The 13362-nt window shown below is 43.7% G+C and overlaps 1 protein-coding gene across 1 annotated transcript in view; it reads left to right on the forward strand.

Annotated features, from left to right (window-relative positions):
• The first annotated feature begins 557 nt into the window (after positions 1-557).
• LOC111952488 (dynamin-like GTPase OPA1, mitochondrial) overlaps positions 558-13362 on the forward strand; it is a 100041-nt gene continuing 87236 nt past the window's right edge. Inside the window, 7 exon segments of the mRNA XM_070435379.1 lie at positions 558-772; positions 1528-1846; positions 3764-3860; positions 4543-4659; positions 5240-5281; positions 7007-7099; positions 12059-12246. Coding sequence (XP_070291480.1) covers positions 744-772; positions 1528-1846; positions 3764-3860; positions 4543-4659; positions 5240-5281; positions 7007-7099; positions 12059-12246 — 885 coding nt within the window. The 5' untranslated portion in view covers positions 558-743.

Below are 13362 nucleotides of genomic sequence, written 5' to 3' on the forward strand. Positions count from 1 at the left end.
CAAGCCCTTAAATCAACAATGCAGATTAAGAAAATATAGTTAAGAAAATATTTCCCAAAAAAATKTATAATAATGAGGCTATATACAGGGTGTACCTGTACCGAGTCAAAGTGCGGCGGTATAGGTTAGTCGAGGTAATTTGTACATGTAGGTAGGGGTAAGTATCTACTATACATAGATACTAAATAGCGAGTAGCAGGAGTGTAGAGAGCAAAAAGCAATGACACATCATAATTGTACAACGTTGAATAGTTCATTTTGATATTGTGCATTATCAGACCATCCACACCACAGATAATGAGTAGTAGTAGATGTGTGCAGTTTGTTATGCCCTCAAGCATTTGTGGGTTAATTATTCCGTTTTGTGAGGTCTACAGCGTCCATGGTAGAACAATTAAGACAACATTGTATTTTTAGTCTGATTAGGTGTGGAAATTCTTACATATTTTTTTTWAATCATAATTTATCCAATTGATTTAGCTATATGTTGACAAATTAGAGAACATTACTATTGACGTGACTGAGTATGTGTGTAGGAACTTGAAGCACCATAGACAGTTTTGTCAGTGCTGATTTGGAGGTTGGACTCGTTTCCAGCAAGCAGACATGTCATTCTGATTTCATGCTGTGTCCTTTTTAGTTAGCAAGTTAACCAATGTGTTCCCTCTGTAAAAATGATTTGAATTGTGCGTGAGCGCGAATATATAACACATTTTCATTTACCCGTTGTTGGTAATAGCATTATGTTACGAGTTGGAAGCGCAGTGGCCTGGTAAGTAGGGTAACAATATTTTCGAAAGCTCAACCTTTAGCGTTAGCCGGCTAGCTAGATAAATAGATAGCCAGCTCGCTATCTAACAGTAGCTATCTGGGCATGAGGACGGTGTTGCTCGCTGTGCTATATTGAGATAACTACCTAGCAATGTTGACCACAATGCTAGCTAGATAGTTTATGCAGCATTCAGCATTCATTGATTGACTTAACAGCAATAGCTAATTGATGACAATGCTGTACTTCTCCTAATTACATGACTGTCTTGCTAACGTTAGTTTAGTTGCTTGTTGCCTAGAGGCTGGCTACGAAAAGCTTGTTATTACCCTTGATGATGTTCAAGAAGGTAACGCTAACAGTTAGCTAGACATTAGCTTGGTGTTAAACAAATTGGAATAACTGACATCAAGTGGCCAGCTAGATTGGGTGTGGGTTAGGTTATTATCTGCGTAACAAAAGGTTGACATTGTAAGTTAACGATGCATTGTAGCTAAAACAACGTTACTGTATTTAGCCAGGCAGATGTGCAGCTACTGTAGCTAGGCAGATGTGCAGCTACTGTAGCTAACTAACGTTATTTGTTCCCCATTCAATCAACACTATCATGCCGTTGTTGTTCATCATGTTGTACTGTACAGTATACGATCAATCGTTCTACTCATCACACCTAACTGATGTCTGCAGAAGGTACAGCGTTAATGTTGCTTGTGGGTCTAAATCCCTGACACATTTTTTCCATGTCTCTGTCCTGTCAGCATGGCCTGCAGAAACCTGGTCTCCCCTAACATGGGGGTGAGGTTCAGGATGCCCTTACAGAAGCTGCACCCTCTGTCTCGTGCCATCCACCACCGGTACAACGCCAGTGTCACCCCCCCGCACCGCTCGGCCGCCCGCCACTTCACCTCCATGTCCCGGCTGCCCATGCAGCCCCCCAAGCCTCCCCCGGGCGGTCACGGCGGCTGGCGCTACCAGCAGCACCGCAACTTCTGGATGCTCCGCCTGGCCTCCAGGCTACTCAAGCTCCGGTACATTGTGCTGGGCTCAGCAGTGGGAGGCGGGTACACCGCTAAGAAGGTACAGTACATTTGAGGTAGAGGAGAGAGAGTTGTATGGTAACGGCCAGTTTCCCAGACACGTATAACCGGAGCCAGGTTACTGCCCCATAATGTTGTTCGAAAGAAGCTGTTGTACTTGTCTGTTAGACTTAAGACACATGATACAAGTGCATCTCTCATCTAAATACCAGTTGGCACTCTGATCTCTAATTGGCTGGACCTGCTTGGTAAGCGCAGTRAGAGTAACAAACACATAGAAAGTGGTTTACTACCGTTCACATTGTCCTTAAGYGATATTGGCTTTGAGTGCTGCTTTTCTAATCCTAATGTACGAGTCGCTCTACTTACCTCCACTCCCAGTGGAACAGAGGTGACTTGCTCTACATTTGATTGGCGCTCTGCTAGGGTATGTGTTTATGCCAGACTGCCAGCACAGATGAGATTCCCTTATGAGCTGGTTATTTCAAAACCCTTTCACTATATGGACTAGGTTTACATATGATTCTGTTGAAGTTGATCTTGTATAGGCTAGATGTGTCTAGACTCCCCTCACACCTGTTTTTTAGCCTAGACTCATACAACATAGGTAAAACGACCCTTGTGTTTTCCTCTAAGAGTTAACCCTCTCATGTCACTTAATGGGAAATACAGTGCATTCAAAAAGTATTCAGACTCCTTAACTTTTTCCACATTTTGTTACAGCTTTATTCTAAAATGGATTTTAAAAATGTCTTCCCTCAATCTACACACTATACCCCTTAGTGACAAAGCAAAAACAGGTTTTTATACACATTTATAAAATGAAACAGAAATACCTTATTTACAGACCCTTTTCTATTAGACTCGAAATTGAGCTCAGGTGCTTCCTGTTTCCATTGATAATCCTTGATGTTTTTACAACTTGATTGTATTCAGTATTCAGACCCTTTACTCAGTACTTTGTTGAAGCACCTTTGGCAGCGATTACAGCATCGAGTCTTCTTGGGTATGACGCTACAAGTTTGGCAWMCCTGTATTTGGAGAGTTTCTCCCATTGTCAGGTCTCTAGAGATGTTCGATCAGGTTCAAGACCGGGCTCTGGCTGGGCCTCTCAAGGACATTCAGAGACTTGTCCTGAAGCCACTCCTGCGTTGCCCTGGCTGTGTGCTTCGGGTTGTTCTGTTGGAAGTCACCATTGGGTTCTTGGTCACCTCCCTGACCAAGGTCCTTCTCCCCCGATTGCTCAGTTTGGTCGGGCGGCCAGCTCTAGGAAGTGTCTTGGTGGTTCCAAACTTCTTCCATATAAGAATGATGGAGACCACTGTGTTCTTTGGAACCTTCAATGCTGCAGAACTTTTTTGGTACCCTTCCCCAGATCTGTGCCTCGACACAATCCTGTCTCAGAGCTCTATGGACAATTCCTTCGACCTCATGGCTTGGTTTTTGCACAGAAATGCACTGTCAACTGTGGGACCTTATATAGACAGGTGTGTGCCTTTCCAAATCATGTCCAATCAATTGAATTTAGCACAGGTGGACTTCAATCAAGTTGTAGAAACATCTCAAGGATGGTCAATGGAAACAGGATGCACCTGAGCTCAATTTCAAGTCTCATAGAAAAGTGTCTGAATACTTATGTAAATAAGTTCTGTTTTATTTTATAAAAATGTGTAAAAACATGTTTTTACTTTGTCATGATGTGGTATTGTGTGTAGATTGATGATGGAAAACATGTATTTAATCCATTTTAGAATAAGGCTGTAATGTAACAAAATGTGGAAAAAAGGAAGGGGTCTGAATACTTAACAAATGTATGTCCAATTATTGTACCCTAACCTATCCCTTGAAATATTGTTGTTGTTAATCTTTAACTGAGGTAATTTGTTTTCCCATTATCACAACAAAATTTTTAAGTTGACCATGTGATTGAAATGCCACGTCTGTWCTGTTCTTCCAGACCTATGAGGAATGGAAGGATATGCTGCCTGATATGGGTGAATACAATTGGGTAATACCTGATTTCTTCTGGGAGCTGAGTAAACAAATTGACCTCGGTAAGATTYTTTTCTGGTTCAAAATGGGGTTTAGGTGGTAGACTTGGCAGTAGGTGTGTTGGTCGACTGGAACATTTAGTGGCCCTCCTTTCTACTCGTTTTCCCATGGCTTATGCCATGTTCTTATGCTGAGTGACTCAAACATAACAAAATCAGTGGGCCCCATGCTATCACAAAGAACTCATGAATGCATCGTTTCTGTAGTTTTAGATTCTCCTTGACCGTCTAGCTTTATTTTGGTGATTGTTAGCTATCAAAGATGTTATAAAAAAATATATAGATCCATTGTCTTTTTTTGGGTACTTTCTGTCTGTTTCACTTTACACTGAAAATGTTTTTCAATGCCCCAAATATTCGGATTTGTTTTACTGTTTGGATTGAGGAGGGTCGAAGAAACACATGCAGAAATCCCCTACGTGAAATGACTCATTAGAAGCCTGTGAACCARAAATTCGTATATAGATTTACCACTGTTAAATAACTTGTCATGTTGGTTTAATTCCTGTTAATCAGTAAAGTGTGTGTGTGTGTGTGTGGTTAATCTGACGTGAATTGTATGTACTATTTGGGCTGAGCCAGTGCTGTCTTTCTGTTAAGGCTGCTCAGTTAGTTTGGTTAATTTGATTCCCATGTTCAAAGGATAAACTCCACCTACCCTATCACAATTCTCTTCTGCACACAGATAAACTAACCAAAATGCTGCCTGAGTTAGTGGAGATTGCCAAGTTTCTACCAGAGTTACCTGATTTAGATAAGATAGGAGAGAACTTCACCTTCCTCAAGAGCATCCTCTTCACCGGTGAGTACAGTCTTGTCAGATTAAAAAATAGATCGCCTTTTTGGAGGCTATGTCAGACAAAGCGGTTACTAAACTCTTTTTGGCCAGGATTGTATATATTTTTTGGAACAAGTGGCAAAAGTGATAAATTAACATCTTGAGCTTTGTGAACCTAGAATAGCAATAGCAGCTGCTTCAAGTGGTAGAAAAATGTACGTCATTGGTAATCTGAACTTGAAGTGGGCTTCTTTTGTTGATTCATACCTGCATGCCTAGCAATCTACCTTCATACTTTCCAGCAAAAAAGCATTTAGATTTTTGCTAATGTACTGTCAGTTGCAATCACTTTTAACTTGCCCGATTTAGCTATTCTGCATTATTAGTAGTTATTCTGCATTATTAGTAGTATCACAATGACGTGCACAGATTGCACACGTAGCCAATGGTATCTGACTCTGGACTTAAAGGATCCAGCCATGACATCAAACTCACAGCAGGGCCTTGAAACATGTACCCTGCAGTGACCCTGCTCCGACCCCTTTGCTTCAGTCTTTTGATTTGTTTTGTGTTCTTCCCTTCTCCTCCTCTGCGTTCTTCACAGGTGTTGGTAGTAAAGGAGCTTCTGGTCAGCGTTTGTTGTTAGGTGTGTATCCCCTACACTCAGTCCCCCCTCTCCTCCATGGTGCTGTTTGAATACCCACCCCTCGGCGTGTGTGAGCAGGCCCCTCGCCGCTGTGTGAGGCAGCCCCTCGGCGTGTGTGAGGCAGCCCTCGGCGTGTGTGAGGCAGCCCCTCGGCGTGTGTGCGGCAGCCCCTCGGCGTGTGTGAGGCAGCCCCTCGGCGTGTGTCGGCAGGCCCCTCGGCGTGTGTGAGGCACCCCTCGGCGTGTGTGAGGCAGCCCCTCGGCGTGGTGAGCAGCCCCTCGGCGTGTGTGAGGCAGCCCCTCGGCGTGTGTGCGGCAGCCCCTCGGCGTGTGTGAGGCAGCCCCTCTGCGTGTGTGCGGCAGCATCCTGTTTAGTAGTGCGTTGGAGCCAGAGACGTTGTGCAGTGCTCTTAGATATTGACCTCCAAACCCAACACGATTGGCTTCCAGACTACCAACTTGTTGTCTTTATCTGACGATGCTGCTGTTTCAGACACCAGTGAAAAGTTATTGATGGAAGGATTTGTTTTTTTGGGTGGAGAAAATGCTTAGATTGACACAGTCTTTAATTGATGTACAGGATATATTCTTACATCATATTGTTGATATCAGATAAGTGAAAAGATTGATATTTTGTTCACCGTCTTATTATGTAATYGAATTCCTCTAAAAACACTTCCTCTGAAAACCAAAGTTGACCACTGAATAGAATGTATTTGKATTGAATTGGATGTGATGCTGCCGATCTTGTGGTCCACAGTGGTTTCAACAACAGATCCACTGCATCCTCTCCTTCTCCCTTGGGTTTGGTTTCATCTGACTGTGGCTTTTGTCTGTCCTACTTGTGTGTTTTTCCTCTTTTTGATTTCCAAGTTCCTCCTCCTTTCTCCCTGGCTTCTCTGGCCTCTTTGGTCTCTCTCCCCCTCTACTTACATGATGGGAGGATAGTCCTCTTCTTGGAGGGCTCTCCTTGTCTGCTGGTAGCTGATGCTTCTCAAATGTTTGGAAAATACATCTGTCTATGATAGATGGAAACATCTTGAACTCCATCCATACCTCTTCTTTGACTTGCTAAAACAATAGGTCTATTCCTGGGATGTGTCGCAAGTGGCACCCTATTCCCTATGTAGTGCACTACTTTTGACCAAGGCCCCATATGGATCTGGTCAAAAGTAGGGCACTATATAGGGAATGTAGGGAATAGGGTGCCATTTGGGACACAGCACTGTAGTTGTGAGGCTTGTTATTGACAGGTCTTTCATTGGCTGGATGAAGGATTGTTGTTCCATGATGTTCTGAAGGGAAGTATATAAATATGTTTTGCTGCTGGTTCAGCTGGCTCTGTAGCACCTCCCAACTCCAAGCTGAGTTGTACAGGAGAGAAACGTCTTTCATAACAGCACTGTGTAAGGGTTTGCCAATTTGATGGCAATTAATGAATGATTTCATTGTCATTATTTTATAGTACCATATCAGACATAACTGGTCAGAGAGCCAATGAAAAGCACAAGCTCCCGAATGTTATTGTGAGCAATATTTTCCAAACCTTTGAGATTCCATCATGCAGGTTCTGACCTGGGGCATAGATGGTAGATAGAGTCCTCTCTAATGTTGGGCATGCCAATACTTTTCACTCATTACTGCTATTTGCTAATAAACTATTATCGATGATGTGTGGTGCAACCTGGTGATGTTTCTCATGCGTTGTGCTGTTTTTGTGTCCTAGCCGAAGCCCCTGGGGACACTCCAGTGAAAGCTGCCACAGATGCCCCGGTCACGGCCACACCAGAGGCCAGCGGCAAGCAGTTTAGGAAGGCAAGTCTGCTCTGCACTGCCTGACTAGCTCACCCTCACTCGCTGTGGCATATAGCTCACCCTCACTCCCTGTGGCATATAGCTCACCCTCACTCCCCGTGGCATATAGCTCACCCTCACTCCCTGTGGCATATAGCTCACCTCACTCCCCTGTGGCATATAGCTCACCCTCACTCCCCGTGGCATCATAGCTCACCCTCACTCCCCGTGGCATATAGCTCACCCTCACTCCCCGTGGCACATATAGCTCACCCTCACTCCCCGTGGCACATAGCTCACCCTCACTCCCCGTGGCACATAGCTCACCCTCACTCCCCGTGGCATATAGCTCACCCTCACTCCCGTGGCGATATAGCTCACCTCACTCCCCTCACGTGGCACATAGCTCACCCTCACTCCCCGTGGCACATAGCTCACCCTCACTCCCCGTGGCATATAGCTCACCCTCACTCCCCGTGGCACATAGCTCACCCTCACTCCCCGTGGCACATAGCTCACCCTCATCAGCAGACTACTGCTTTTTGGAGTTGGCAGTTTGGCCTCAATGGAAATGCCATTTCAGTTCCAGTCAATTTGGGAAATGAAGTGAAATGCAGGTCTTGGATTCAAACTCCTTGAGGTAAATGGTTGTTTTTTAGGTCATTAACTGAATTTCACATCATTTTGGGATTGACCACAGTCCTGGCTGACTGCCTATACAGTGCATTTGGAAACTGTATAGACCCCTTGACTTTTTGTTATGTTACAGCCTTATTCTAAAATGGATAAAAAAATGTTTCCCTACACACAATACCCCATAATGACAAAGCAAAAACTGTTTTTTAKACATTTTTGCAAATGTATAAAATAAAAAAAACACTCCTTATTTACTTAAGTATTCCAACCCTTTGCTATGAGACTTGAAATTGAATTTAGGTGAATCCTGTTTTCATTGAGCAATCTCGATGTTTCTACAACTTGATTGGAGTCCACCTGTGGTAAATTCAATTGGTTGGACATGATTTGGCACACCTGTCTATATAAGGTCTCACAGTTGACAATGCATGTCAGAGCAAAAACCAAGCCATTAGGTCGAAGCAATTGTCCGCAGAGCTCCGAGATAGGATTGTGTCGAGGMACAGATCTGGGGAAWGGTGCCAAAACATTTCTGCAGCATTGAAGGTTCCAAAGAACACAGTGGCCTCCATCATTCTTAAATGGAAGAAGTTTGGAACCACCAAGACACTTCCTAGAGCTGGCTGCCTGGCCAAACTGAGCAATCGGGGGAGAAGAGCCTTGGTCAGGCAGGTGACCAAGAACCCGATGGTCACTGTGACAGAGCTCCAGAGTTCCTCTGTGGAACCTTCCAGAAGGACAGCCATCTCTGCAGCATTCYACCAATCAGGCCTTTATGGTAGAGTGGCCAGACGGAAGCCACTCCTCAGTAAAGGGCACATGATAGCCCGCTTGGAGCTTGCCAAAAGGAACCTAAAGGACTCTCAGACCATGAGAAACAAGATTCTCTGGTCTGATGAAACCAAGATTGAACTCTTTGGCCTCAATGCCAAGTGTCACATCTGGAGGAAACCTGGCACCATTCTTACGGTGAAGCATGGTGGTGGCAGCATCATGCTGTGGGGATGTTTTTTATCTTCAGGGACTGGGAGACTTGTCACGATCGAGGGAGAGATGAACAGAGAGATCCTTGATGAAACCTGCTCCAGAGCGCTCAGGACCTCAGACTGGGGCGAAGGTTCACCTTCCAACAGGACAACGACCCGAAGCACACAGCCAAGACAACGCAGGAGTGGCTTAGGGAAAAGTCTCTGAATGTCCTTGAGTGGCCCAGCCAGAGCCCGGACTTGAACCCGATCGAACATCTCTGGAGAGCAACGCTCCCCATCCAACCTGACACGGCTTGAGAGGATCTGCAGAGAAGAATAGGAGAAACTCCCCAAATACAGGGTTGCCAAGCTTGTAGCGTCATACCCAAGAAGACTTGATTCTGTAATCGCTGCCAAAGGTGCTTCAACAAAGTACTGAGTAAAGGATCATTATGGGGTATTGTGTGTAGATTGATGAGGGGGGAAAACAATGTAATCCACTTTAGAATAAGGCTGTAGCGTAATAATAATAAAAAGTTAAGGGGTCTGAATACTTTCTGATGGCACTGTACATAATGTTTTTTCATATATGCTATAGGGTGTCTACCCACTCTGACAGAGTAGGTGAAAACGTGCTTTGGTGATGATATTTTACTTCCTTGTGTTTATAAAATACATTTTACAAAGACATAATTATTMGTGTTCTGAATCATTCAGTTGTATCTTTCTCTAACATTTTAGTTAACAGTAGATCCAAAAAGTCGGATTTCGTAACTTAATACATCCGATAATAAGCACCGAGCTCGGTTGAGTGGTTCAGCTTTCTTGCAGCTACTTTTGAGGATTTTACATGTATATGTAGTGGTGGTCGTCTTCAAAGCTGTTTCTGCAGTTTTTCAAAAAGCTCATTTGGCGTTTTTGTTTGAACCTTTATTTAACTAGGCAAGTCGGTTAAGAACAAGTTCTCATTTACAATGACGGCCTACAACGGCCAAACCCGGACGACACTGGGCCAATTGTGCGCCGCCCTATGGCACTCCCAATCACGGCCAGTTGTGAAACAGCGTGGATTCGAACCAGGGTGTCTGTAGTGACGCCTCTAGAACTGAGATGTCGTGCCTTAGACTGCTGTGCCACTCGGGTTCGTGCAACACGAGCTGAATTAAATGTAAAAGGAAAATAAAAAGCTTGTACATTCGATGCTCTGTTGACATTTCAGAGATAYGCATGTTTTTGTGAGAAATCTTTGAAAAATAATTAATAATTTTGCATTTAATATGAAAAGCGTGTACTAAAATATGAAAATACTACWTGTCATGTCTCAAAATCGATATCTATATTGTTTTATGACCTAYGGATTCGAGAATAAAGATGACGGGTTCAACGGGAAAGTGAGCCTGTCAGTTGGCCTTTATTCTTGATCAGATTCCAGTTTAGCTGACACAACACACTGCAATTGTCCTTATTTTGACAACTTTTTCTGTCTGGCCTCCATTGATTTAGTCACCCTAATTCTGGCCATCCTACAGGGGTGAAAACTCCAATAACTTAACAGATTATAATAGAGACATGAGGTTTGGACCATTGGTTTTCTTAGACATTTGTACATTACATTACATTTAAGTCATTTAGCAGACGCTCTTATCCAGAGCGACTTACAAATTGGTGCATTCACCTTATGATATCCAGTGGAACAACCACTTTACAATAGTGCATCTAACTCTTTTAAGGGGGGGGGGGTTAGAAGGATTACTTTATCCYATCCTAGGTATTCCTTAAAGAGGTGGGGTTTCAGGTGTCTCCGGAAGGTGGTGATTGACTCCGCTGACCTGGCGTCGTGAGGGAGTTTGTTCCACCATTGGGGTGCCAGTACTCTGTAGGACTGAGTTTCATTATACTGTGCCAGTTTTTCTGTTGTCCATTTGTATGCTGTCGGTAATATTCTTCTTTCTTGTGTTAGAAAGATACATGTTCRGTGCTTGACCTTACAGAATTTAACTTCATCGGTAGAATATGAATATAGGCTACTGCTATACGTACATATGAGGATATTTGCCGTTGCTTTTTCATCTCATGCTTCTCCATGTGTTTGTTTTTTCCAGAAGCCTTGGGCTGCGTTCATAACATAATGCTCTTTAGCTTCTGAACCATGACACCGTTTTGCATCCATCTCTGTTCTGTTCTCTCCTCAGTTCATCCATGTTGTATTGTTGCTCTCCTCTCAAGTGCTCTTACACTGTTGTCCCCATGTTCAGTGGAGTAGTCCTGCTTTTAATGTTGTTTTACACTTTTCAACCTTTCACACTGTTGCACTCTGGTGACTTTTTTAAGAGGAACATGTTTCAGTCTTWAGCAGTGGTGCCTAACATGGAAAAACATTATCATAGATCAACTTGATTCCTGAGTTGGGGTCAATTTTGTCTCAACTCAGCCAATGTTTATTTGTATTTTAAATGAATGAGTTTGAAATATAATTTCTATTAATTACCTGAATGGACTGAGGTAAAACAGACGGACCACAACCCTGCTTCACAAACATTTTTGGAAAGTCTCTCAATATAAGCAGATCCCTCAGTTTTTGGATGTACTGTTCATTGGGCAGCTGAATCCAAGGGAGAGGGATGAGTTGAGGATCATTGGACTGTGGCTTTGCTCATCTTCCCCTGGGCTGTAGCACGCTTCCTGCYCCATCCCTGACAGATCACTCATTCCCTGCTAGGGGTTGCAACATTCTGCTGCTGTAACTTTTCCAAATTTCCCAGGTTTTCCCAGAAATCGTGGTTGGAAGATTCATAGATTTCCTGCTTATTCCCTTCTGGTTCCATCAAATCTTCCAACTGGGATTTCTGACAAATCTAGGGATGTTAGTAATGTTACTGGCATTTTAAAACCCTCTTCCCTGCGTAGCTAGCTTCGTTTTATCATCAGGCTGATTTTAGCAGATAATATAATTGTATGATACTGACCAACATCCCACATTTTTACGGTCATTATATTATTTTTTTTTTAATATCAGCAATTATTTTAGTAGTTTATCCACATTCAATAATGTATCCACATCTACATTATCCTAAAACCTGTTGAATATTAAGACAGTTTTCCAGAGTGTTCATGTGTCATTGCGTCGAATAGCATGATYATTGTGTAAGTTGGTAGGCATCCGTTGTTTTAGTATTACTATAAAATCCATAGCAGTGGACACTATGGAAGACTGCTAAGAAACTGTACAGAATCTTACCCACTTGTGCCACTGGCTGCGAGACACTGGTTGTGGTATCTGTTGCCTCTTCCGCTTCCAGTCTCCCGACTGTTCTGGAGTCTGTGACAGAGAAAGCCTGACTGTTGGGTACCGGCGAGCCTCCGCAGCCAATAACGCACAGCAAGCCCAGAGCCCGCTCCCAGCCCACCCCTGCGCCTGTCTCCACCGCCGCCTCCACTTCTGAGCCCGCCTCCGCGCCAGATACCCGAGCCAATCCCAGCCAGCTCCCCGAGTCCCAGCCCCCCTCGGCAGAAAGGCAAGGTGAAGGTCCTACCCCCCCCGCCCCACACCAACACCCAGCACTCGCCTGTAGAAGCCCCCGTCTGAACGYAAACGGTAGAACCGCACCCAAAGGCACCCACCCTCCTCAAGAAGGACAAACCCCCTGCCGTTCAAATTCAGATTAATGGAAATTTGCCCGGGTAATCCCATAAGAGGACTGTTTATGAAATTGGTGGATGGAATTGCTATGGTCATATGTCGTTTGGATTAGTAGCATTGAGCAAGCCTAGAGCTCTTTTCTAGCTCACATATGAAAGTGGACAAGAAGGCACTGTAGTGTACTGTATTGAACCTTTGGTCATTGTTGATTTCTACCAGTCTTTTTTATAGCCAAGGCTATATCCTACTAACAACAGATCCTATTGTGTAGTGCTAGTTTCCAGTCGCTGAATACAATGCAATGAYAAGTAGCAAATATTTAATTAACCACATTTTTGTGACTTTTGTGTCACTTTGCCCAAAATGTTCTTGTCAGTTTATTTGATTCTGGGCTAGCTGTTTTTGTATTAAGGTAGTCTACATATGCTAGTTAGTCTACATATGCTAGTTAGTCTACATATGCTAGTTAGTCTACATATGCTAGTTAGTCTACATATGCTAGTTAGCCTACATATGCTAGTTAGCCTACATATGCTAGTTAGCCTACATATGCTAGTTAGCCTACATTGTGTTAGTTAGCCTACATTGTGTTTGTTAGCCTACATAGCACACATTTTAATCTCGCTTCATTCAGCCTGCCCAAACATAGTACCTTGTCATCTCCCTCAAACTTCCTCTTAGTTTGAACGAGGCATTGAAGGAAAACTCATCCGTCCTTATGGTATCCGTCAGGGCAGTGTGCCGTGACACACTCTTTTGTTCCACTGGTGGAATAGCATGTCTGATGCCTGGCAATCTCAGAATCCCTCATGCCAGTTCAGTACCACAGTAACATAGCCCTGGCTCCTTCTCTCAAGTAAACCGCTGGACTGCGACCAAACGCTCCTCCCGTAACACTCCACTAACCTACACTGCATGGAGGGACACCCTGCTGCATGGTGTGCTGTGAATTTATGGAATAACTCTAGATATCAGCTATACAGTGAAATCTAATTGAATTATAGATCAGGATCAGAACTAGATCAGGATCAGAACTAGATCAGG

This window comes from Salvelinus sp. IW2-2015, linkage group LG26, assembly GCF_002910315.2.
Source record: "Salvelinus sp. IW2-2015 linkage group LG26, ASM291031v2, whole genome shotgun sequence".
Lineage (NCBI taxonomy): Eukaryota > Metazoa > Chordata > Actinopteri > Salmoniformes > Salmonidae > Salvelinus > Salvelinus sp. IW2-2015.